This window comes from Diceros bicornis, chromosome 4 (genome assembly GCF_020826845.1).
Source record: "Diceros bicornis minor isolate mBicDic1 chromosome 4, mDicBic1.mat.cur, whole genome shotgun sequence".
In the NCBI taxonomy this organism is placed as follows: Eukaryota; Metazoa; Chordata; class Mammalia; order Perissodactyla; family Rhinocerotidae; genus Diceros; species Diceros bicornis.
The window spans coordinates 71,509,015-71,535,351 of record NC_080743.1 but is presented as its reverse complement, the minus strand read 5'-3'; the positions used below and the strand labels follow the sequence as shown (position 1 = coordinate 71,535,351).

The window sequence follows — 26,337 nt, the reverse complement described above, 5'->3', positions numbered from 1 at the left end:
GGGGAACATATAGAAGTATATGAGGTTTGACGAATGAGTGAATATTTTTGAGCACAGACTACATAGCAGGCCTATTGTAGGGGCTGCGGTGAGAGCTCTGCTCTCATGTTTATATCGTAGTGGAAGGAGACAGTTAATAAGCAAATGAATAGATACACGAGATTATATGCTCAAATGAGCGTTACTCTTCAAAGTAGTCACCTCATAAGACTTATTCTACTTATGTATTTTTAAAAATACTGTAAACTCCTGTGGAATGGACCTTGAGAATTTAATTGGTCTGGAGTGCAGCGTGGGCTTCGAGGTTTTTTTTTTAAAGCTGGCTGGGTGAGTCTACTGTGCAGCCAAGGTGGAGAACCAGTGCTGTAGCAGAGGCTGAAGCTCAGAGGAACAGAGTTGGGGCGCGTCAATCAGCTGTTTTTCCCAATTGCAGAGCTTTGGTGTTGAACTAGGGAGATTCTGAAGTTAAAACAGAAGGCAGCTTTTTCCTTAGAGTGAGCAGGATTGCGAAATTTAACAAACAAAAATTCAGTTAAATCTGAATTTTACATAAACAGTATTTTTTGTATAAGGATGTCCCATGCAATATAAAAATGATCGTTTATTGGAAATTGAAATGTAACTGTGTGTCTTGTATTTTATCTGGCAGCTCTAGATATCGTGAGAATCTGGTGGGAATTGAGGGGGACCAACATGGTGGTGGTCGGCGCTGGAGTCTGCAAGGATGTATAGATAGATGATTGCTTGCTTCATTGATTGATTGATAGGGAGAAATGTTAATTCTGTCCCAAGACACCCGAGTTCTCCATTACTTGGGCTTGGCCCCAACCAAGCACAGGGAGGCTCCCTCTCTTTGGCCTTAGAGGACGGCAGCGAGTGGGAATCTCCCGTTACCTTGGCAACTCCCTCCTGCCATTAGCTCACAACAGTTTGAATTACACCCCTGCTAGGCAGTCACCAGTCCGAGTTCTTTCTCACTGGCTCGCATTTTCTGTCTCAGTGCTCAGGCTGGAGCCAGCGTGGGCGCGAGCAGCGAGGCGGGGCACCTTGATGCCATCCGTGCCGGGCGGAGCCTCGGGGCCCGGCCGAGAGCGCAAGGTGCAGGGCGCCCCAGCCCGAGCTCGCATTCTCCCGCGCGCATTCGGCCCGCTCTTCAAAGGCCTTTTAGAAATGTAAGAGGGCGAGCGCAGAAAACACACACGGACGGCAGTTTTATGAGAAAATGCAGATAAAGAGCCCGGCGGTAGGGCCATATGTTCCCCATAATCTCCAAAGCCGTCACTTCAATTAGAGCCTCCCCTGAGTTCTAATGCCCAATCCTGAGTAAACAAGCCGCTCTGAAAGGAGAACTCGGTTTCCAATTAAAAGTGTACTAACATTTCTCCTTCCCTTAATTCCCGCGGAGCAAAGCCCCGCGCGGGCGGAGGCGCGCCCGGGTCGCGGCGAGGTCGTCGCCAGTCCCCGCCGCCCCGCACCGCCGCGTTCCCAGGTGACGTCAGGCGGGCCCGGGATTAGGGCCCACCCTGCGCTCCCCGCGCCGCGCGCAGAGTTAATTAAAAGTAATGCCACGGTAAATCCGCCGGCTCTCTTCTGGTGGAGCCGCGCCTTCGGGCCAGCCTTGGAGAGAGGGCTTTCGAAGCAGGTGCTGGGGATTTGCGTGTGTGTGTGTTTTAAAAGGGAGGGACATGTTGATTTTTTTGGAGACTGAGATTACCTGACTCTTCACACCCAAGCCTCCAGCCCTGCCCATGCACTCAGAGAGAGACAGACAGACAGACATACAGGCCGCTTGAACTGTGCCTTCCTTCTACAGACGCACAGACATACGTGCCACGTGAACTGTCCTTTCCTTCTGCTTCCCAGGGCCCGTGAGTCCTGGTTCCGTGCTCCAGGGACTCGTGCATACCGTGCTCCAGATATCGCTACATGTCCCTGCCCTGCTCACTCTCTCTCCTTCAGGCCCCAAACATGAGAATTCTAAGGGCATAAATGTAGCCAGATGTGAGGCTATTGAAACAGCAGGAAAGCAACTTAGCACCTACTGGCCTTCTTTCGGAGCCCTTTATAGAGTGCTGAATCTGAACGTTGCCGGCCCTTCAACCTCTATATTACAGCATGCTAAAAACTTGGTTTCTATTGAATTTTTCTGTTCAGAGCTGGTTGAAAGTTGCCTGGTTTCAGATGGGAGAGTGATTGATAGATTAACTTTCTGGCCTACTCTCTATACCATGAAAGAATCAAAGAATTGAAGCCATTATCTGAAAAATTCCAGAAACATCAACAAGCAGAAAATCCTCACTAGATCATTCAGATGCAAATGGTTTTCCTTCTTTCATGAATTATCTACCCAAGTAATTACTTTAGTTTTCAGTTTGGCCTTGGTGGTGAAGACCTCAGAGAATTAGTCTCACTAAGTCCATGATTGTTTGTTTATTCCTTACTCTGATTGATGCTAACTAAATTAAATTGAGGCCAGTTCAGCAAACATTTTGAGGGCCTATCTATCTGTCAGACGCTGAGTTAGATCCTAGTGATTACAAGAGGAAGGGAAACTACTTCTGTGTTACAAGCACTCAGGTTCCTCGGTGGATAAGAAACTCCTGTAACAAAATACTTATAGTAAAATATAACATGCACGTATGTTATAGTGACTTATGAAATGCTGTGATCACAGAGATGGGATCACTAATTCCCCTTGGGGTGTGTATGTGTGTGTTGAAGCAGAGGGATCAGGGGACGATTTGGAAAATGCTTCACAATGGTTGTGCCATTCCAGCTGGGTTTTGACAGAGTAGGTCATTTTCAGATGGTGAAAGGCAAATGAGTATGTTGTTAGAAGGAATGGTGTAGCTTCTAGTGTACGGAGTTGCAGAAGTAAGGTGGTGTCTGGGCATGGGAGGAGGGCGGGGAACGTAAGGTTCCTCTGGGGGACTGAGATCCTGGTGTTGGTGAGTGGCCAGATTGTTGCCAAAACATGAAGGGTTTTGTGTATAGGCTGATGGTTATGGGAAGTCTGATCAGAAGTCTGTAAACACAGTTGCGATGTTACTCAATTTGTTCTTTCAACAGAGAAGGACGGAGGATGGATTGGAATTAGGGGAACATTGCAGGCAGGGAAGTGGGTCAGGAGGCCCTTGCAGTGTTCCAGGTGAGAGGCGAAAGCTTGAACCGTGGCACAGATTAGAGAGAGGTTTCGGAGAATTCATTCCTTCATTCATTCATTCAATACCTAGTGAATCCCTACTACGTGCCAGGCATCATTCTAAGTACTGAGGATACAATGGTGAACAGAACAGGCCAAGCATCTGCCGTTGGGGGGAGCTTAAATTCTAGAATTAAATTATGTTAAATATAGGAAGAAAAGTTGAAGTTGAGGGTGATTTTGAGGTTTCTAAATTGTATGAATGGTGATATCACAAGCAGAGATAGAAAGTTTAGAAAAGAGAGAGAGATCTAGATAATGCCTTCAGGTTGGGCATGTTTTTGTGGACCAGGTGGATATGGACATCTTGTGGGCAGTTGAATGCATCCGTCTGGGGTTCAAGAAGGAGGTCAGGCATGGATTTGAGAATTACAGAAAAGCTGAGGATTTAAAACTAGGTAGTTTTTCACCAGTGTCTCCACTGATACAATTGTCTGAATTTGCATGGCTATGGGAAAACAAACAAAAACAACAAACATCAAGTAGAGCAGTGGTTCTCAAAGGTGTCCCAGGACCAGCAGCATCCGCATCTCCTGGGGACTAGTTAGAAATGCGAATTCTTAGGCCTTACTCATATCTACTGAATCAGACACTCTTGGGATGAGGCCAGAAATCTGTGAGTCTGTTGCCCTGTGAAGTTTGAGAACTATGGAACCACAGCAGCTCATAGAACCCATGAGATACAAGTCATAGTGACTATAGACCAAGCATGAGCAGTGGGCACCTGTGCTTGTTAGTGACCATTGTCTACAGAAACGCATCTGTTTAAATCAGATCCCAGGACACCTGTGGGTTGTTGTGATTCACCAGGGAACGTGTAGACCCAGACATTAATTGAGCCCTGAAGTGTTATACAGTGATTCCCAACTTTTCTTTTCATTCTAGAATAATCTTGTGACATTGTGGGGCTTCTACCCTGTCTTAACCACCTCTGATCCTGACTAAGGCAGTCTTCTCTCTGTCCATATTTCTGCTGTTTCCCCAACCACACTATGAATGAATGGATATGAAAGGACAGGCATCAGATAAGGCTTAGACAAAACAGTTTCTGAAATTCCTTTTAGCTCTGATTCTATGGTATAAAGATGCACACACACACCCATACCATAAGTCTCTCTTTATTACCATTACCTCCAGTGTCATTCATTCAGGCAACACTTGAGCCCATCCTCTGTGATCAGCCTGAGGCTGAGACCAGAGAACATAAAAGATGCAAAAAACACTGCCTCTGTAGTCCGCTTGGACTTCAACACACTTGAATCTATCAGGGACGAATACATTATTGTCTGTGAATAAATTGCCAATGACCTGATGTACATTCTAAGTGTTTAAATGATTTTAGAGAAGGGAGAAATTGATGAGGACAGGAGTAGTCAGTGATTTGGTTATTACATTGTTTTGTTTTTTTTATAATTTTATTTATTTATTTTTCCCCCAAAGCCCCGGTGGGTAGTTGTATGTCATAGTTGCACGTCCTTCTAGTTGCTGTATGTGGGACGCGGCCTCAGCATGGCCAGAGAAGCGGTGCGTCGATGCGCACCCGGGATCCGAACCAGGGCCGCCAGCAGCGGAGCGTGCACAATTAACCGCTAAGCCACGGGGCCGGCCCTATTACATTGTTTTAAAACAAAGGCTTTGGTGTTATGGACACCTGGATTTAATTTCCAGTTCTTCCACCTGATAGATGGTAACCTTGGGTAAACATTTTGAGCTTCTCTTCCCTCACTTGTAAAATGGGCTGTTGTGAGACTTGTATAGGATGATATATGAAAAGTGTTTATCATGGCACCTGACACAAAGTAAGTGCTCAATTAAGAGACTTCATCATTATACATAAGCATCAGGGACTTCTGCTGGTCCTTTCATCATCCTATTCAACACTGGCAAAGGAGAATGAAGAAATCCAAGAAGTGGTGACACTCCAAGGACATTTTCCTGACTCACCACAGTGCCCTTTTCATATGGTTGAGAAGCTGTGTGTTAGGCTGCTTGACAGTGATGCAAGGAACCACAGCTGGCCTTACCTAATCTAACAGCTGGAGTGTGACGAGAGGGAATTCAGTTTCTTGAAGGAGGGATAAAGGACACCAGACACAATCTCTGCAAAGTGGAACGTGCCAAAGGGAATGTGACATTGGTTCTAGCACTTTCCTCAAGAATTCATTTAGATTTATGTATATGGGGCAGTCAGTGTATTTTGAATCGTGTTTGTTTTCTTCACAAACAACGAACTACAACTTGGGGAGCTCTTCACCTTTGCGGAAGTATGTGCCTCCCCAAAGCAGGTGAGGCAATGATACCAGACTCCTCCTCCCCTGAAAAAAGTACAAAGAAGTATTCACCCTCCACCATTCATTCCTTTGCTAGTGTCTCATGGCTTTCTGGGATGCTATAAGCCTACTCCATATTATACGTACGAGAGATCCAGGGAGATCTGGTTTGCTTTATATGTAGGGCTGGTCCCACCACCAGGAAAAATGAAGCTTGAGTAGTTCAAGGGAGAATGTTAAGATTCAGGTTGCCATCTAGACAGCAAAATAGGGGGATTTCCTTAGACGTTGCCTAAGTCACAGTCTTGTCATCTTCCTTCTATAGCTGTCTACATTCAATTATTATAATAAAATTAAATTAGAAAAAAACGTTATAGAAACAGAGCATAAGCTCAGAAGTTTCTGTTCACCATCATAAACATGTTCTCAGTCAACATTGTTCATCGTGAGCACTATTGGCATTTTGGGTGAGACAATTTGCTATTTTGTATCTATGGCCTCCATCCACTAAATGTCAGTAAGGCCAGCGATCATTGTCACAACCAGGAAAAGAGCCCTCATACATTTGCAGATGACCCTGAGGGACAGAACGTTCCTGATTGAGAACAATTGGTCAATTTAGTGATAATAACCAGACAGCAGATTTGCTGGTATTTTCCCCTTTCATTTAAAAACGTAGAAGATTGAGTTGAAAGGAATCTAAGACATCATCTACCACATCTCCCTCACTTCATAGTTGAGGAAATTGAGGTTAAGTGCCTCATCCAAGGCCACATTATAGTTATTGGTGAAGGCACGTTTAGCATCAGGGTCTCTCCCATCCACTGCAGGGCTCACCCACTGACATGGTCAAAGAGATATCTGGGACTAATAATGGAAATGACTGGAGGGCTATCTATAAACTTCTGGTAATGGATGACCTTCCCAAGGTCCTGAGCCTTAGGGTTTTCTAGAATGACCAGGCCCTTAAACAGTTTATCTGGTTCAGGGGGACTTAGGTGCCTAAAGCAGGGCCAATGCTGTATTACATACTCTAAGACACTTTTATTGTTGCATTTTAACATTTCCAAAATTGGAAGGTGACTCACAGTCGATGTGATGAGAAGGCATTGTATTAAAGTTTAATTGGTCACATTTTTTTCTTTCTTGGTCGCCCATTAAATAATGATGGTTTATCATTAAACCATCTTATATTTGATTAAATATAGTAGATAATTTCCAGAACAGGTTATAAAGATCATTTCAATTTTAACCATTCCTTGAGGTGTTGTAGTATGTGGCAAAACCTGTCTTTTTAATTGTTTGGTCTATATGTGACAAAGCAGCACAGATATTGAAGAGAGGCTCTACAAGCAAAAATGATAAGCTGTCCAATTTCTCTCTCCCTTCCCTGGAATAAATTTCCATTACAGTCTTTTCTGGCCTCCAGTTTTTGTCTGTGGCCTTTTGGATCTGGCCATGGTGCTGACTGCTCACAGAACTTTAGTATTGATTTCCAGCGAATCCTGTACCTAAAGTCTAAATCCTGGAGTAAATAATTGCCATGTCTCATTACCTAACTGCTACGCTGGCATAAGCCTTCAAAACTGGTTCCAAGGAAAATAACAAAGGGAGTGAGAAGGTGATTTGAGCTAACTTAGGTTTCAGTATGGCTAGTGAAATGGAGTGTGTAGAGATGCTTACCTGGCAAATGAAGGGACAGTTGCCAAACCTGTGAAATTTCTTGTCAATCTCAAGAACTGTATCAGCCAGGGGCCAACCAGGAGGGCAGAAACTGTCAACATTTAAAACAGAGAGAGTTTAATATAGAGAAGTGGTTACATGGTGATGAGATTGTTGTGATGCAGACAGATCAGGAGGGCGAGACAATTTACAAATTTGCAACAGTGGGAAGCTGCAGAGTGACAGGTGATATAACTTCTGTGGACATCTAGTGGAAGCTAAAAACTCAGTGGGGCTTTTCAGGTGTGACTTGGAGCCATGGAGGAGATGCAACAGCTGCCAGAAACACCAATCAAGGCAGAAGGAGGTTGAGGAAATACCTTGGTTTCTCCCATTCCTCTGCCTTCTTTATAAATGCCTCCCATTGGCTGAGCCCAGACAGAGGCAGCATCCTGCAAGGTCAGCCTCCAGTGATACAGAGGAAACAAAGGAAAGGCAAGGAAGGAATCTTGAGTGCCAGGAAATGGCCCTTAACTTACAAAACCCATAACACAGATGAGGAAGAAAATTAGAGGCATCTAAAATGGTGGAGAGAAAATTTATCCATGGATTAAGTCATCTGTTTTAAATCTCCCAGTCACCCTGTTTTAAATCTCTGCTTATTACTTTTCACTATTTAAATTCTTTTTAAATTCTAAAATGTTCTAATTTGTTCTTTACTTATTTGATATATTTCCCCCCAAAGAAAGGTAAATTCTATGAGTCTCATCTGTTTTATTCGCCACTATAGTCTCCAAACCTAGAACAACAGTGGGGTCAGTAAATTTTTGCTGAGTGAATGAAAGAATACCTTTAAATGGTATTGTAATTATCTGCTCGTATGACTGTCTCCCTAGTTTGAGACCAAAGGTTTTTTTCCCATTTCCTTCCTTCCTTTTTTTTAAACAAAGCAAAAAATTTTGGCTATTTCTCATGTTAAAAAGACCCTCTTGGATAGGGTATATGATATTACTTTATGATTCTGTATGTAACTAAGAATATTAACATTTTAAATTTCTTAGATGTTTACTCTATGCCCAGTACAAGAAACTGAGATGTGGAGAAATTAAGTAATTTGTCTCCAAAATAGCCAGCATTGAACCCAGGTCTCTTTGGCTTCAAAGCCCCTACTCTTCATCATGTCACTGTGTTGCTTCTGCATAACAGACAAGGCCTGTGTTGGTCAGCTCCGTTTACCCCTCTTTCACTGTCCATGCTCCTGCTCGCTTTGCTGTGTCTAGAATATTCTTGCCTTCTCTTCCTTTATTTTAAATTAATTTTGTTAAATCCATCCTATTTTCTCCACAGGCCTTCTTGAGGAATCCCATCTTGATCCCCTTTAACCACATTAGATGCCTCTCCATTGAATTCTCCCCAACATCACACTTTGATGGGGAATTCTCCCCATCAAAACACTTCTCCTGTGGCTTTGTAAATGCCTGCTAACTTGTCATCTTCTCTACTAGACTGTAAATTCTTTGAGCCAGGAGTTTGTCTTGTTCATGGATGTATACTAAGCTCTTTGCAAAATAAATATTTTTATTTATTTATTTATTTATTTTTTTTTTAATTTTTTGTTTATTGCAGTAACATTGGTTTATAACATTGTGAAAATTTCAGGTGTACATCATTGTACTTCTATTTCTGCATGGACTACATCATGTTCACCACCAAAATACTAATTACAACCCATCACCACACACATGTGCCGAATTATCCCTTTCACCCTCCTCCCTCCCCCCTCCCCCTCTGGTAACCACCAATCCACTCTCTGTCCCTATGTGTTTGTTTATTGTTGTTATTATCTACTACTTAATGAAGGAAATCATACGGTATTTGACCTTCTCCCTCTGACTTATTTCACTTTGCCAAAATAAATATTTTTAAAACAGAAAGTAGAATAGTGGTTACCAGAGGCTGATGGTTAAGGAATTGGGGGTATTTTGTTTAAGGGTACAAACTGGGAACCAATAGATAAATAAGTGCTGGAGATCTATGCACAGTGTAGCAATTATATTCAACAATACTGTATTATAAACCTCAAAGTTGTAACAGACTAGATCTTAATTGTTCCCACCATAAAAAAGAAATGATAATTATGTGACATGATCGTGGCGTTAGCTAATGCTATGGTGGTAACATATTGTTGTACACTTTAAGCTTACACAATGTTATATATGTCAATTATATTTCAATAAAATTTTTTTAGTTAAAAAAATTTTTAGGTGAATACATGAATGATGGAAGTATTAGGACCCTTCTGTATATTGAAAAATATTTATCCCTGGAGATAAAGCATCTATAAAACTAAGAACTCCTTCATTGGGAGAATAAAATTCAGCTTTATAGAAGTTTGATCCATACACAATTTCTCAGGTGCACATCCATTATATAGAAGAAGACATATGATATAAAGAGAAGCTATATTAACTTAGAACCTGCTAGCAAGGCTAAGTTGCAGCTGATGTTGTAGCCCGTTAGCCACCTACATCGTCCCTAGGCTCAGCTGTATCTACAATGGCAAAGTATTTCCCCATTGTCCAGCTTTCTGAGAGTCTCTTGCTCCAGCTCTCTGGCATCAGTGGAGACGAGACATCAGACTGCAAGGGAGGAGGACTCATTTAAAGACTTGGTCTAGGACATTAAGCTAAACGGACACATTTGATGACATTTGTGTTTTGTGAGAGGTGCATAGCTTTGAATCATCTGGGTCTTACAAGCAGAAGGGCTGCTCAGCACTTTGCCTCAGTGCTGGAAGAGGTGATAATGAACAGAGGTGGAAGAGAGCAACTTGACGGGAGGATAAAGGAGAGATGAATCGTGCTGCAGAGTACTTTCGGGGGCTCGCCACTCTGTTACAGCTTAGGTATCCATGGCTTTGGTGTTTAGTAGCCATCACACTTGACTAAGAGGAGGGAGAATCGACTCCCGTTCTTGGTAGGGTGCTTCAAGATGGTGCTTACCAAGGGCTATCTGTGTTCATGTCAATCTTAGGTCACCCTATAGTCATCCTCACCTTTTCCTTCACTCACACCATTATTTTTAAAGGGCAGAATGTGATTTTTTAAATATAATTTTGTTTTCCCCTAATGAAAATAATCAGGAATCATTCTGAAGATTTGGAATAGATGAAAAGGTATGAAAGCCTCTGTTGACTGAAAGTAAGAATGTATTATAATTGCCAGATCTCCCTGTGTGTACATGCTGGGGTAGTGGTAGGGAAAAAGAGAGGAGGAATATTCTAGATCAGTGATTCTCAAAGTGTGGTTCCTGGACCAGCATCAGTATCACCTAGGAAATTGTTAGAAATAGAAAGTCACAGACCCCATCCCAACCTACTGAATCTGGGGGTTGGGCCAGCAATCTGTTTAACCAGCACCCCAGGTGGCCCTGACACATGCTCAAATTTGAGAACCACTGCTCCAGAGTCTAGAGTATAATTACAGTGGTCATAGGTTCAGAGTAACAGTATTCTTGCACTAACTCTTATTTCAACAATAAACTCTATACTTTACAAGTAATGACAGGATAGAGAAGAAGAGTTTTTAGTGTTAAAAATTCAACGCTAACTAATTGCACGAAGTGTCTGTGATGGTGCTGTTAGCAATGATTTCATCAACATCAAGATCATCTTGGGACACCCAATTTCACTTGAGGGTAATAACCGTAAATACTCTCTAAATGGTTGTCATGGAGTTCACTGCACACAGTTCTACCCATTTGTAGTGAATTTAGGAAAGCTCTTCCTGTGAAAAATATTTGTTTTCCTCACCAAGTCTTCTGTTCTCACCCGTGAAGAGCCATGGCCATGGGAATGTCTGTTGAAGGTCTCTCACTTAGGAAGGGCAGCCCAACCTGACAGGGCTGAGGGCCTCCTTGCCAAGGGCCCCTCCTTTCTGCAGCTGTCCTTGGAGATAATGTGCTCCAGTCACCCAAGGACTGACTGGAGGACGAATTGCACCATGGTACCTGCTCTACAAGGTTGTCCTCTCTCTGTCTCGATTTCTATTTTCTTTTCTTTAGTCTCCCTCCTTCCCCTCTCTATCCCTAATTATCATAATTTGGGGTTTCTCTTTTTCATGACCCACTTGCCTATCCTCCTTATTGACATGTAAGAGGATGAGTACTGATAAAACAGTAGAACGTCAATGGGATCGATGTCAACGTGGAAGAAAAATTCAGATCGAAGTTTAAGGGAAGTAAATTTCATCCCAGCTGAGCCCCAAGTGTGGAGGTAGCTAATAATTCTATAATTCTATTCTTCAATAATTTCTATATCCACAGAAAGTTGGTTGGCATTGGTGAATAAATTTGTGAGAGATGGAAAGACAGGACTCTGCAATGTGTCTGCTAGTGCAGCGCATTGCCAGTGTGACTTCTGGCTTCGTTCTGTATTAATCGGACATAAACTGTTTAACAACTAATTACTAATCTCCTGAGTGCTTAGCATGGTGTTGTGTTTTGGAGGATACAAAGGTGATTTAGATTTAGTCTTTGTTTTCTAGAAACTTATTCTAGTTATATAGAAGATACACAAAATTATAATGATGATAATTAGCCAGCATTTATTAAGTTCTTACCATGAGCTTAGTACCATAAATACTGTACATAAATTGTCTCATTTAATTATTATAATTATCCTGTTGGGTAGGTGCTTTTAACCCCATTTCACAGATGGGAAAACCAAGACTTAATGCAGAGGCACCTTGGCCAAGACCTCTAGCTAGTAAATGATGGAGCAAAAGATTTGAGTCCAAAGTGCTGCCCTGAACCACTCTGCTCTATTGCCTCCAGAATTATGTCATAACAGAACTCTTTTATAGTCCAGTGCAATTATTTTTCAAAAAATCAACACTTAGAGTTTATAATATTGTTTTCAGCTAAAGTGGTTGGAGAATAATATAAAACAACATACAAAATTATCTTCTAATTTGGATATCCTTGCATAATTAAAGTGTTGGAGGTAGACAAACATGTGCTTTGGGTATTTGGAAAGGGAAGAAATTGACATGGAAAGGAGCTGAGAGAGGCTTTAGGAGAAAATAGATTTTGATCTTTTGGGAGGTACAGGATTTTGGAACTGAAAGAAGCTTTCTCCACCCGCCGGTCATTCTTTAGCCCATTGCTCTGTCTTATTTTGTTCCTAGCATTTAACATTGTCAGAGACTAAAATTATATTTTTCTTTATTCATTGTCTGTCTTCTCCCACTGGAGGTAGGGAGGCAGAGACTTTATTGACCTTGTTCACTCCTCCTTAACCTGTGTCTAGTAGGCATACTCAAGATGCAGTTGTGGAGTGATGGAATATTTCATGAGGAGTGTGTGTTTCATAGTTAGTGGGAATATATAGAAAGTTCATGAGCAGTCAAGAGGCATAATAAAAATAAAAATATGTAAAATATCTTACATTTTTATAATATTTGACAATTTTTTTTCAAAGTGCTTTTACCTACTCCTACTATTGAGTTCTAACAATCCTGTCAGGGTCGCTTGGCAGGTCTTTATTTCTCTGATTTTACAAATTAGGAAGGTAGAGCTCAGAGATGTTAGGTCATTTGCCTTAGGTCACACAGCTGGTGAGTGGTAGAGGTGAGAACAGAGGCTAGGTGTCTGACCTCACTTTTCCCTGCTCTTTTGAGCCCATCAGTGGTTTGTGGAATGGGCTAGAGTCTGAAGGCATAGACCTAGCTGGGTATTGGCCTCAGCTTGCCTCTTCAAACCAGCAGAGTGCCTGATCAGAATCAGGGTGTCTCCACCAAGGGCACAGGCAGTTGGATCAGCTGTGGTTATCCAGGCATTAAGTCCACAATGAATTTGTCCAGGGAGGATTCACTTCTGCAATGAGAACATTTAGAATGTTAGCCAACTCACCCAACTCCCCAGCCACCTAGAGGATCATTGTCTGGGTCTTTTTTAATTTGGAGAGATAATTAACTCTTTGTCTTCCAACCCTGCCTAGAAACAATTTCATTTTCTCAGATAATTTTATCCTCCTGAAGATTAGTAATTAATGCAGCAAAATTAGGCTACACCAAAGAGATATAGTATTCTATCCACTTAAGTCAGTTCCTAAATTGGAGCAAACACACTCAAACCTTATTAATATAAACCTAATACAATATCATGCATATCACACCGCATTCCTAGTGGACCACTGGGCAGCTGGATTAATGAACTTTTATTGAGACCGAGTGCTGAGCCTCAAACATCTGATTCTGCTTGTTTTGAGCTTCCTAGTTTCCTATTCTGAGGCCGGCGAAATCAAAACAGTACAAGTGAGGGTTTTTGTTTAGTCTGTTTATCCATGCTTGCTTTGAATCCAGTAAGGTTGCTGTAGAAGAATCTTCTGATATCCCAATCATCAGTATTTCCAGTATATGACTTACCCGTGCATAGGGACATTCAGCATTTACGCCTGTGCTTGTCAGTTTGGATTGCATGTGGCCACGTTTTCGTTAACACGGGGAGAAGAAAGCAATGGAAAAACTGAGAGGGAAGGATGCAGAGTGTGTGTGTGGGGGGTGTGTGTGTAGCTGGGAGGGGAGCCGGAGTGGGAGCGGGGAGGCAGGCAGGCTGGGTAGGTGTTAGCATAAAGCCTGTTCAAAGCCTGGTTGAATGTGAAAAGGTTTGAAATTGATGCAAATCCACAGTAATTCCACCAATCAGTACCAATACTGCCATGCTTCCCTACAAACCTCCTGAACACAAGGTTTCCCTTTCGTGAGCACCAGCCAGCTGAGGAAAACAAAAGGAGAGGCATCTAGGCTGTGGCGGCCGCCAGCGTCCCAGAGTGAGGACCCAGCACCCCTTGGGGGCCCGTCTGGACGTCTGAGCTGGCATGCCCTGGCTCTGAACTGCCGGTCCCTCCATCTGCCTGGCACAGAAACCCCCATCCGCAGTGGACATTGCTGAACAAAGGTGTCTTCTTGGGACACTTTACCTGTGGCCTGACTCAGAAGTGCAGCTTGGCATCTGTCTGCTCTGTTCTTGAAATGCCTAGTGCACTGTGATTGGAGGTCTTCCCAAGCTTGCCTTCCTGGGGAGGGAGGGCAGAAGTAGTGGGCACCAGGATTTAAATAGGCTCTGTCCCTTTTGGACTGAAAAGAATGGCTTTTCCAGCAGGAGCTCAGGGTGGACGATGCATCCCCCAGAAGGCCTTCCCCGTGAGCCTTTTCTTTCCTCACTCTTTAATAACAGTGACGCCGCCTGCAATTGGGCAGCGCCTGATACTCTGCAACCACCAGGTATCCTTGGATCTTCACAACAACCCACGAGGCAGCTCAGGCGGGCAGATGGGGAGTTGGGGTAGAAGACAGAACATCTGAGCTGTGTGCCCTTGGGCAGGAGATCCCCCCCACCCTGAAAGTTTACTCATCTGTAAAAAAAAATAACACATTTCCTGCCTCATAGTGTTGTAATAGAAACAATGAAGCCACGCAATTGTAAAATGATGCCACGTGAAGTATTAGGTAAGCATAAGGAATTTTTATGTCATCTTGTAGATGAAGAAACTGAGTCTCAGAGATGTGAAGAATTTCATCCAAGGGTATACAGCTGAGTAGCAAAATTAGGACTAGAATCCAGGTCTCCTATTTCATGGCCAAAGTTACTTTCCACCACTCCACCTGCTCTTCCGATATAGTGATGTTACGATGGTCTGTGGGAGACACAGCATCCGGATTTCCCCCACTCTTGGGCCAAGACATGCACAGGTGACTGTCTCTTGCTTATGTGATTTGCTGGTTCAGAAGCCTGTTTCTCTCCTCCCTGAAGGGGTGTGTCCGGAGCCTGGCTTGGAAGTCAAGCCTTGCATGAAACCTGGCCCTGCCACCTAAGCCCTGAGTATTGGTGGAGGTTCCTGAACCTCTCCGAGGCTGCCTTTATTCCTTAGGTAGGGGGGAGTTACAATCAACATTCCATGCCCTGTTGCCATGGAGGTGAAATGAAACGTGTACCTGGACAAGGCCCTGGCACAGAGCTGGTGCTTGGGATGTGGGCATCTTCTTCTTTTTCAGGCTCCCCGTCTAGCGCTGGGTCCAGAGACACTTCCTCAGCCCAGTCTTCAGTGTGGACCTGGTGGCCTGGTGTTGTCACCCACATATGGGCACAGCAGTTCAGCGGCTGGTGTCTGTGCCTTCTTTGGTCCACAGTGCCCTGCACTCGGTCCACACACTGTCCCCCTGTAGCTTCAGCCACAGAACTCCCCCCCCCCCCCGTGTCTCATCATCTCTGATGACATAGACTCCGGAATATCAAGACCCCTGGCACAAGCCCCAAGTGGCCTCCGCATCCTGCATTTCTTCTCCACCCAGAATGTGCACCCTCTGCAGAGGCCCTGAGGTCCGGAAGGTCCCCCTGCTGCCTACTGATCTTTACATGCGCATTCATTCTCTTGCCTTTTCTCCAGTCCAAGGGCAGGCTGAGTCCTTCTCAGAATGCCTGCTTCTTCCCCTCTGCCTTTCCAAATCCTCTCCTCCCTCCTCCCTTACATTTAAGCTCCTGCCTTCACTAGCTCCTCTGGCTCATTGACATCCTGCTTTTCTAAATGCCCACATTTTTATTGACAGTTTTTACTATACCTGAAGAACTTAACCAAATACTATTGTATATTCTTTGTTTTACACATGCTAACTCTCTCTAACCCAGTTTTCTGTTCCCTAAGAGCCAGGGCTGATCTCTGAGATTTTTTTTTATCCCGTCTCAGTGCTTTGAACATGCTGAGTGCATAGTGGCATCAAGGAGACTTTATATCTGATAAGCCTCCCTTCCTTAGGTCAATGTCTTGCTTCTAGGACATTAAAAGTTCTGCTCTCTTGACATAAAATGCCCTCTCTCTCTCTTTTTCTACCTGGCAACTTCCATTCATCATTTGTGTCATTCATTTTCAACTCAAGTGACACTTGCACTGTGTCACCTTCCCCCATCCCCTCCCCTAGATCCTCTGAGCAGAGTTATTATTTTGCTGCTGGATCTTTCTCCTCTTGTAATCTGGGATCTCTGTGAGAGCAGAGACTGAATCTTCATCATCTCCCAGGATTGTCCCTGTGCAGGGCCTGACCCATGAGCCCACAATAAATGCTATTGAGCGAATGACTAAATGAACAAGTTCAAAGTCTAATCTTTTACAGGTGCCTGGTTTAGGTCTGAGTTGAGACCTCCTTGAAAAACTATGTGTCAGGCAGTTTCAAAACAGTAGTTGCAGGGTTTTGCTTTTCTAGAGAACTTCACTTACTGCCTCTTGGATTTTAAATGCTGCATTGCACTCTGAGTTGAGCACCGCTATACTCAGGGAGGATGGAATGCTGATCCTGTAGAGCAGGGCAGAGACTGAAATAGCTTCCTATATATCCTGTGTTCATAAATTCCTCTCTCACATCTTTCTCTCCCCCTTCCACCCACAACAAGTCCCAGACCCTTCCTCCACTCCCCCGGCCTGAAGGACATTTATGAGGCTCATCACTGGGGAAGCATTTGAGGCCTGTTCCTGCCTCTCCCTTCCCGAGCATGAGAGTCTCTGGCCCCCCTCCCTCACCCTCACCTCCTGGGCCAAGCTCAGATATCTCTTGCCCTGTTTATGTGCTGTTGGGGTTTTTCCAACAACCTGAAATGAATCTGCAAGGCCCCACAGGTAGTGCAGCCCGTCTCAGGGCCATAAACCATGGCTGGGTCTTTCATCTGCAATTGCTTATGTCATAAACAAGTGGGAGGACCAGGCAAGGGGGAAGCAATAGCCCTGAACAATTCCAGATTTTTTTTTACAAGAAAGGGGAAAGAAAGGCCCTGAGAAACATGTTCAAACTTTGTGCCAAGCAAATTCATTTCACTCTGGTAGGCTGTGCGTGGAGACAATCTCTGGACTTCCCCGCTAGGAGTCAGATTTATGCTGCGTTTGTGTCTAAATGGCCTCCAGGGATGCTGACATTTGTTGTCGGAGACAGCGAGTGGTGTTCCTTTCATCTCCGCTGAGGGGTGTCAGCTTAAATTATGAGGGATTGCTTGGCCTGCATCTGGGTGTGGGAGCCTCTGGCAACGGAGAGGGGCCGCCCCTCCCTCCACTCCTACGTCTCTGGTCTCTGCCGTTTGAAGATTTTTCTTCATCTTCTGCTCTCCAGTACTCCTGCTGGTTCTGGGGAAAATCTCCCAGCTATTTTAGAACTTTCTTTTCTCTTAGACAAATCGATAAGTGTACATTTTAGGTACTGCATATTTTCATGGAGAAGGTGGGCTCAGTCAGGCCTGCCCCTGCTGAGAGAGAAGGCGGGAGCCTCAGTGAACACCCTGGGAGCAGCCTGGAAATTCCCCACGAGTCAGAGGGCACTGTTATGACCAGAATACTTACAACACAGCAGACAGAAGCCAGGTGATGGTTAGTGATGGGCTGCATTCCCCTTGGCAGCTGGGTCGTGGCCTCTGTCTGCACTTTGAGAGGTGCCAAAAGGCGCCTCCATCCTTCCATCTTCAGAATCTCTCTCATTCAGATCTGCTAGGACACCTGAAATTCCACACTGGTGACTCTTCGGTTGGAGGCATTTCCTGTTCGATGTATATACGTTATTGACTGTGGGAGGGAACACATCAAACCATGTTAATCGCTGACTCCCCTTGGTGTATCAGATCAGCAGTGCTTCCTGCCCCTAGAGTCAGAGCCTGAAAGAATGGGACACAGGATATGTCTGTTTTGATGGAGTACAGGAAGTCAGGAGAGGTCTAGAGCAGGGATCAGCAAACTATAGTATGCAGGCCAAATCTGGCCTGGTGCCTGTTTTTGAAATACAGTTTTACTGAAACACAGCCATGCCCATTTATATTGTCTGTGGCTGCTTTCGCCCTACAATGGCAAAGTTGGGTAGTTGCAATAGAGCCCGTAAGGCCTACAAAGAGTAAAATATTTACTCTCTGGCCTTTTACAAAAAAAGTCTCTAGGATCCTGGTCTAGAGCATGAAGTGCTTCTTGGAAGGCAAATGGAGGACCTGAAGAGACAGAAGAGAAAGTGAGATATTGAATAGCAGAAAGGAGGAATCGGAGGGAGAAAATACACCACAAAAACAATGGAAACACTCGAGACAAATCTTAATCTCATCCTCCTCCCTCTCCCCCTCCTTTTCCTTCCTCCCTTTCTCCTCCTCTTCCTTCTCCTTCTTCTTCTGAAAACAAATGTTTTCATCTCTCTCTTCTTGTAGGGATGTGGAGAGAATGAATGAGCAGCCAGGTATAGTGCTCTCTACATCCTCCAGAAGTGGACACCAAGTGCTACCCTAGGAGATGGTTCTTTTCCCCTCCTCTCTGTTGTTCCATGATGGAATAGCAGCTCTTGGGAAATGTGCGTGTATCCCAGGTGAAGAAGAGTACAGTGGCAGCAGTAGGGGAAACCAGGGGCCCTCAGCCATCCTGCTGGGGTGCTGAACAAACTTCAGAAATTACATCTTCCTTCTGGAACCAGCCCCACTCCCTCTCCCTCTCTTTCTCTTCCTTCTCACAAGTACTCACACTCACATTCCACAAAACTAACTCTCAGTATTGGCTAGGGTCATGTCTGCAAGGAGAAATGAACACTTGCCTTGTAAAACCTTACCTCCAACTCCCATCAATATGTGACTATTATTAACAGAAAACATGTGTCTTGGATCACGAATACGTCTTTTATGTTGAAATAATAATGACGACGATGATGATAATTTACTGAGCACCTTTCACATTCTAGACAGTGCTAAACCCTTTAGACATGCCATCTCATTTAATTCCAACAACACTGTTACTTTTCCCTATGAGAAAATCGAGTCCTGAGAATTTGTTCAAAATCACACATAATAGGGGGTAGAGCCAGAATTTAAACCTGAGTTTATGTGACTCGAAAGCCCATGCTTGTAGATACCATGCCACATTGCTTTCCTGAATGGTGTCATCATATATGAGCCATTATCATGGACTCTAGCATTATTTTAGACTTGATGTTTTCGTTAGTTACGTTATCCTAGTTATCAATATATATTTGCATCAACCTATGTGAGGAATGACTGTCAAAGAATCATACTGACTCTGGAAGACATTTGCAAATACCCTTTGATGGACATAACTGGTGTAAGACGCGAGGTTTCAGAAGATACTACAGTTTCATTTTAAAATATATTCTATACTTTTGACCTCTTACTCGTTTGTTCTAGACTCAGCCCCTTTTAGTCACCTGCCTTGTGGGAGATCTACATTGTCCTTGGGGTGAGGTGTCAGCCCTGTTTCCTCAGAAATATCACGAAGGCATCACTGGTGCCAGAGGAGCATCCTTTTGACCCTGAGGAGTACACTAGCAGAGAGAATTATTGACCTCACTAAAGACTGGGCTTTCGGGGTGGGAGGAGTCTCTGAGCAACAGGATGTAGGGCGTAGCAAGGGTGAGTCTGTGCAGTCAATGGCTTCCTTTTTTCTACCATTTCTCCTTTTGTGGGGTCTTCTCATTTCCCTGAGACTTTTATTTCTTATGTGCTTATTCTTTCCTTGCCGTTCTGAAAACCTTCTTCTGGAAAGATCCTGAAACGCCTTCGTTACAGAGATGCAACTGAGATCAGCTTACTGAATTACCTCCTGGAAAGAGCAACATCAGAGTTGAAGATGCCAGAGTAGCCACTCCTTGTCAAGAGGATTCTTCTTCTTTAAGCTCTTGGGTTTTTTCGTTTGTACTATTGAGGGGAGTGAGGCAGAAGGGAAGAGACATCCTTTCCACAACATCTGTTAAGAGCCTCCTGTGTGTCAGTAATCAGGGGAGTGGAGTTGGGGAACGCCTTGGGACAGAGGTTTCCACGGAGGCACGAGGACGGCTGAGCTTTGTGAGGACCCAGAGAGAAATGTGGCTCCTGGTAGGGTAATCTGGGCATGCAACTCCCTAAGGCTTTTAATGCTGAAAGTGGAAAGAAGTCTGTTGCACATGGGTATTTCCCAGACCCTGGAAGCATCTTCTCAGAAGCATGAAGCCTGTAGGATGCAAGAGGCAGCCTGGGAAAGAATGTGACGTATACTAGAGGCTTTATTTCCTTCAAAAGTTATCCCTTGTATTGCTCGCTGCTTAGAGAGTTGGAGAGATTCACATAAATAAGTAAATAAATACAGTTACTTTAACGGAGAGTTATTTATTTATTTATTTATTGCTGGGAGAGATTCGCCCTGAGCTAACATCTGTTGCCAATCTTCCTCTCTCTCTTTTTTTTTTTCTTTCCCAAAGCCCCAGTACATAGTTGTATGTTCTAGTTGTAAGTCCTTCTAGCTCTTCTATGTGCACCGCCACCATAGCGTGGCTACTGACAGATGAGTGGTGTGTGGTTCCACACCCAGGAACCGAACACGGGCCGCCAAAGAGGATCCTGCCAAACTTGAACCACTAGGCCATCAGATAGGAATAGAGAGTTATTTATTTTATAGACAGGCAATTTTGACTAACTGTCTGTGTTATCTGTCTATGCTGATCCTCTATGGCCTTTTAAACAGTAATATTTTCTACCTCCTGGCAGTGGCTAGAATTTCAGACATAATGTCTAGGAAGTTATACACAGCTTCTCCAGGTCTAGGCTTGAAAAATGACATCTAAGGAACAATATTAATAACACTTATTGGGCATTTATCATATGCCAGGAAGCATTCTGAGTGCCTTATTGGTGTAAACTCCTTAAATCCTCCCAACAACCTCAATGAAGCAGGTTCTCTTATATGCTGAATTTGCAGATCAGGGCGTTGAGTCATAGAGAGTTAAGTAACCGGTCCAAGGTCACACAGCTAGTAAACACGGAGCTAGGACACACCGTCCTGTGATAAAGTCCTGAGCTGTAATGGTGGACTTTCTGGTTCTTGTCTCTGGATTTTAGAATCTTTTTCTTAGCTGCTTCCTGGAGGCTTTCAAATCAATACCACACAGGTTATTGCACTCATATCTAAAGCCATTCTGGGAACATGGACCCGAGGGCCTTGTTGTGGAATAACATACAGCTCCAGGATGTGGCTTTGAAGGACTCAACACATTGTTTTCTGCTTCCGTTAGGCAAAAGTGATGATGAAGAAAGTCTTTGCAAGTCAGCCCATGGGGCAGGGAAAGGAACTGCTGAGGATGGCAAAGACCATAAACGCCCCAAACGTCCCAGAACCATCTTGACAACCCAACAAAGGAGAGCATTCAAGGCCTCGTTTGAAGTATCCTCCAAGCCATGCAGGAAGGTACAGAAGGGAAGAAGGGAGAAAAGGGGCCAGCCCCCACTTCTCTGTGTGCACCCCAGACTCCTCTGGGGTGTTGATGGGAACCTTGGTGTCAGAGCTGTATGTGTGCATGTGGGCTGTTCAGACAGAGCTTGTGCAGGTGGCCTTGAACCCCATTGCAGACTCCAGGGATCACTGAAGCTGTGGCCAGGGATATAATAGAATCTCCCTATGCTTTTGTGCATACATAGCCACTCCAATTGTTTGCTTGCTCACACCTTTCATTTCATGGTGAACAATGCGAAGAATAACAATAATAGGTATCAGTTGGGGTATAAACTGAGATGCTATAACAAAAAGAATAAAAATATAGTGGCTTGTAGTATATACTCTTTTTTGGTCTAGTCTACGCTGCTTTTGGTGTTCATCCATGTTGTAGTTCATCCATTTTTGTTGTCGAATAGTTTTCCACTGTATGGATGTGCCATGGTTTGTTTGTCCATTCACCTGTTGGTGGGTGTTTGGGTTGTTTCTAGTTTAGAGCAGTTACAGATAGGGCTGCTGTGAACATTCGTATTAAAAAAAAATACAGTGACTTAATGAGATCAGAGTTTATTTCTCTCTTATGTGACAGTCCAGAGGTGAGCATTCCAAGACTGGCGGGGCAGCTTTCTTATCCATCACAGGGATCCAAGGGGCTGCTCCAATTGTCACCATTTTTTCCAGCCACCATGGTGGAGAAAGAGGAAGGGGAGGGCAAGCAGCTGCTTTTTTAATGACCTACCCTGGGACTGTTTACATCACTCCACTCATACGTGTTGGCTAAAGTTTAATCCCCTGGTTGCATCTCTTACAAAGGGGCCTGGGAAATGAGTTTATCTGGGTGACTACATGCCTTGCTAAAACTTGGGGATTCAACTACTAATAGGAGGAAGGAGAGAATGGATACTGGGGACAGTTAACAATCTCTGCCACAAATAGCTGCATCCATTTATTAAGTACCCACTGTTTCTTGACTGCCTGCCATATGCTGGGTACTATCATTTATACAATAAAAATAAGAAAGGCTTTTTATTGAAATTCGTGAAGGAAATAAATTTTAGAAAATGTTCTCATTGCTTTTCTTGCATTCTTATCTGTATTAGTCAGCTTTTGCTGCAATAACAAGCAAAATCTTAGTGGTTCCCAACAAACGTTGATGGCCTGCTCCTATGTTGTGGGTTGGCTGTGCCCAGCTGGGCTCAGGTTCAGGCCTGCTCCACCTGTGTGTCATTCAAGGGTCCAGGCTGAAGGAGCAGCAGCCACCTGGGGTATGCTGTTCTTATGAGGATGGCAGAAGGCAAGAGGCCAAGACACACTGGGCAAGCCCACTGAAAGGCTCTCCTTGGATATCACACATGTCACATGTACTCACTTTCCGTGGGCCAAAGCAGGTCATATTGCTAAGCCCAATGTGAGTGCGTGGGGGAAGCAGACAACATCCAGCTCCCCCCACCCCCACCCTGCTCCGCACCCAGTGGAGCAGGGGAGGGAAGGGTGGGCTTTTGCTCAACAATAATACAGTCTACCAGCACTTCTGACCTTTGAAAGCATTCACCTGCAGAATCTTTCTTTCTCTGCCCTTGCTGTTCTCTAGGCTCCAGAGGAGGTGCTGGTAGCAAGTGAAATAGCCCCAAAGTAGGCTTACACAGGACAAATTATCACCTCCCTCATTTATTTACTTATTTGACATACACTAAACTCCCAGCCTCTGTATGGCCTGTGCCCAGTGCCTGTCCCCGGGCAGCCTCCAGGCCACCAGTGAGGAGGAGATGTGTGCACATGGAGCTAACACCTGGGAGAAAGCTCTGAGGACCATAACAGAGGGCAGCCGGGAGCCGAGGGAAGGGAAAGGTCACCTCTGTCTGGGGAATCAGGCAAGGCTTTGTGGAACAGGTGGCTTCTGAGCTGGGCCTCTGAGGGATGGATAGGGTTTCAGCAGGTGGAGGTGGGGCCCTGGGGCACACTGCTATTTTAGTTGGCTTAGCAGAAAGATATATTTTAAAAATCTGGTCTAATCATCCCACTTCTCCTAAGCCTCAGCCCAAGTAGCATGATAAAGATGAATTACTTCCTGAGGCCTCCAGTTTGCTCTACCCTCCAGTGTTTATTCAAGGAGCTCCTTTGATCCCATCTCCCCCAGAATCTAACCATGAGGGGGCAGTGTCTCTCAGGCCCACTCTTGGGAAGCCTCCGCTCCTTGCCTCTTCCCTTCTCACCACCTTGCCAGCCCCTCACCTTGGGACTCTATGGAGGGCAGATGTTTAAATACATCTCTTCATTATAGGGTCCCCATTGTCCTGTCTTTGCACGGTTCTGGCCCTGGTGCATGTGCCTGCATTAGAGCTGTCTGTCTTGCTCTGCCAGATTCCAGATGGCTCTTGTCCTGTTCTCTTTGCGCAGGGCCCACTCAGAGTAACAGTTAACATGAATATTCATAAAACACCAAAAGTCACCTAGAGCTATGAGAGACAAAACCAAAAATTGAGGTCAAGGAATTTAGACAGGAGAAGAGAGCAGGAGGGAACCATTTGTTTTTGCAAAGTGATTTTCACCCTCAATTCTCCTTAAGTAGGTTAATGCATATGCATGGAGTATAGCTAAAGCACACCAATAGATTTTGCTGGTGTTTAAGAACCATTTGAAGGCCTAATTCCAGAGTAAGAGAGACCCAGAAACACCTCTTGGAATGAACATCTAAATTAATGGTTATTCCTCCCTCTGCTTACCTGGTGAAGAGCCCTCTCTCCACGTGAAGGGAAGCCATGTTCTTGTGTTTGGGCCTATGCTCAACATTGAACACTAGCCACCTCTGATATAAGATGCGGCCTGTTGGCCTCCCTGTGCCCTGCATAGGAAATGTTCTGCCTCCTACTCTGAGATGCCAATGTTTCTGGATTTCTAATGTTCCATTTTTTCAAGGTGAGGGAGACCCTGGCTGCAGAGACAGGGCTGAGTGTCCGTGTGGTCCAGGTGTGGTTCCAGAACCAGAGAGCTAAGGTAATCCTCTTCTTACTTACATCTGTCTCCATGTGGCTGGCTTTCCGAAATAATAGCAGCAGGACGTTGTACTTGCTGACAGGTTCTCCAACCTGAACTCACTGGATAGAGTATTTCTCTTGATTTAAAAATTCTGTTATCAGTAGTCATTTCAGCCACAGCAGCTCTGCAGAAGGGGTGAGATGGGCCATTTGTTTTAGTGAGATGGCTTTTATTTTCCTAGTGGCCATGACTTGTGAATCTGACCAGCCATCTGCATGTATAAATGTTTTTGTGTGCCTTATGGTTAAAACAGTTTCTTTAATTCACATTCCTTTAACCCAGATACCAAAGTTCTTTTAAAATTTCTAAGAGAAATCTACCTAGCACACATATGACTGGTCTAAGACAACATTATGGCATGGTGGAATGAATGTCTTGACTCACCTCTCCCAGTGGCCAATCCCCCATATAGGCCCAAACCATCATCGTGTCCCCTGGATCCTACCAAGGTCGGTATTCCCCAGCCATGGTCTTTTATTTATTTTAGACCTTTTACTAATTTATTTTCCTAACCCTAAAAATGCATATGTCCTGTGGGCCATTTCTCTAGGGCCCTGATCTTTAGTGAGTGATAAATTAATATCTCATAATCTGATAAGGTGGCGTTTCCCTACCTGAATTCCTCAGAACAGGGTCATTGATGTGTATTCTGTCATGAAAGGACTCCATGGTTCAGTAGGTTTGAGAGACCCTGTCGGCTATGAATTCATAAAGCAGATGAGTTTGAAGCTCTGAGAAATCTCACAGTAAAGAAATTTTTGTTTTGAACCTAGTGTTTTCTCATTCTCTTGGATTGACATCTAAATTAGTGATTATTCCTCTCTGTTTACCTCCACTTAAAGGGACACACACACACACACACACACACACACACATTCAAAATATATATTAATGTCTCATGGAAACCTAATGTTCTACAGGACACACTTTGAGAAACGTTGGGTTAAAATGTTCCTTCCAGGAAGTATGTGTGTTAACAGGGTACTTTGGGAGACAAGGTCTTTACCTAGAGGCGTGAATCTCCTGGCATGCTTCTCACAAGGGCCGGCAGACAGGGTAGTGGGCAGGGAACAGCCTCTTGGCTCGTCCCAAATCACGCCCTGTCAGAAGCCTCTTGCTGCACATCTAAACTGGGCTGCAGACCCCACACCCACACTTATACCTCACATAAAACTGTCACAACATAAGCAGCAAGTTTTATCTGCTGAGAGGAAATCCCTGTTCTTGCTAAGGCAAGCCACATGGTTTCTTCCCAACCAGCTGTGTTTCCACTGCTGCAAAGTAAAAAGCCCTCAAGCTGCGATGCATCAAACTTGAGGCGCTGTCCCTCAACTGTGGCTCCTTTACTGAGTAAAAGCTAGGGAAACAGTCCCTCTGCTTTATACACAAGCCCTTTGCCCTTTGGCGGGAACCTGCTGCAGGTCACCTGACTTCTAACCTGTGGTCCTCTCCTCATCAGATGAAGAAGTTGGCCCGGCGGCAGCAGCAACAGCAGCAAGATCAGCAGAACACCCAGAGGCTGAGTTCCGGTAAGCTGGCGGCTCCTCCCGGCAGTCCTCGCTGGAGTCCAGGTCTCTCCTACCAGAGGCCTCCAACTACCCAGCTCTTTGAATGACATTTCTGGGCTCCAGGAAGCCCTGTTCACACCCGCTAGGAAGATGGGACCTTCCTGAGGACCCAGCCGAGAGGAACTGTGGGAGGGTTGAGGGCACTGAGCTGTGGGCCTTGAACGGCTGATTGGAGGTGGCACTAACCTTACCTAAAGCCTCCTTGCCCTGACACTGCCACAGTGTCGGGGGACTGTGTCAGGGCCACCTGCAGAGTCCAAGACATGCCCAGTTTCTCATCCTGCCTGGTCCTCTCTTTCCAGGCAAATCAATTTAATAGAAGACACCTCTGTGAATTAACTT

At 44.5% G+C, this 26,337-nt stretch overlaps 1 protein-coding gene across 1 annotated transcript in view; it reads left to right on the top strand.

Annotated features, from left to right (window-relative positions):
• LMX1A (LIM homeobox transcription factor 1 alpha) overlaps nt 1-26,337 on the top strand; it is a 142,602-nt gene that overhangs the window by 111,779 nt on the left and 4,486 nt on the right. The window contains exons 4-6 of the mRNA XM_058538021.1: nt 21,195-21,367; nt 24,308-24,385; nt 25,887-25,956. Coding sequence (XP_058394004.1) covers nt 21,195-21,367; nt 24,308-24,385; nt 25,887-25,956 — 321 coding nt within the window. The remainder of the gene's footprint in view (nt 1-21,194; nt 21,368-24,307; nt 24,386-25,886; nt 25,957-26,337) is intronic.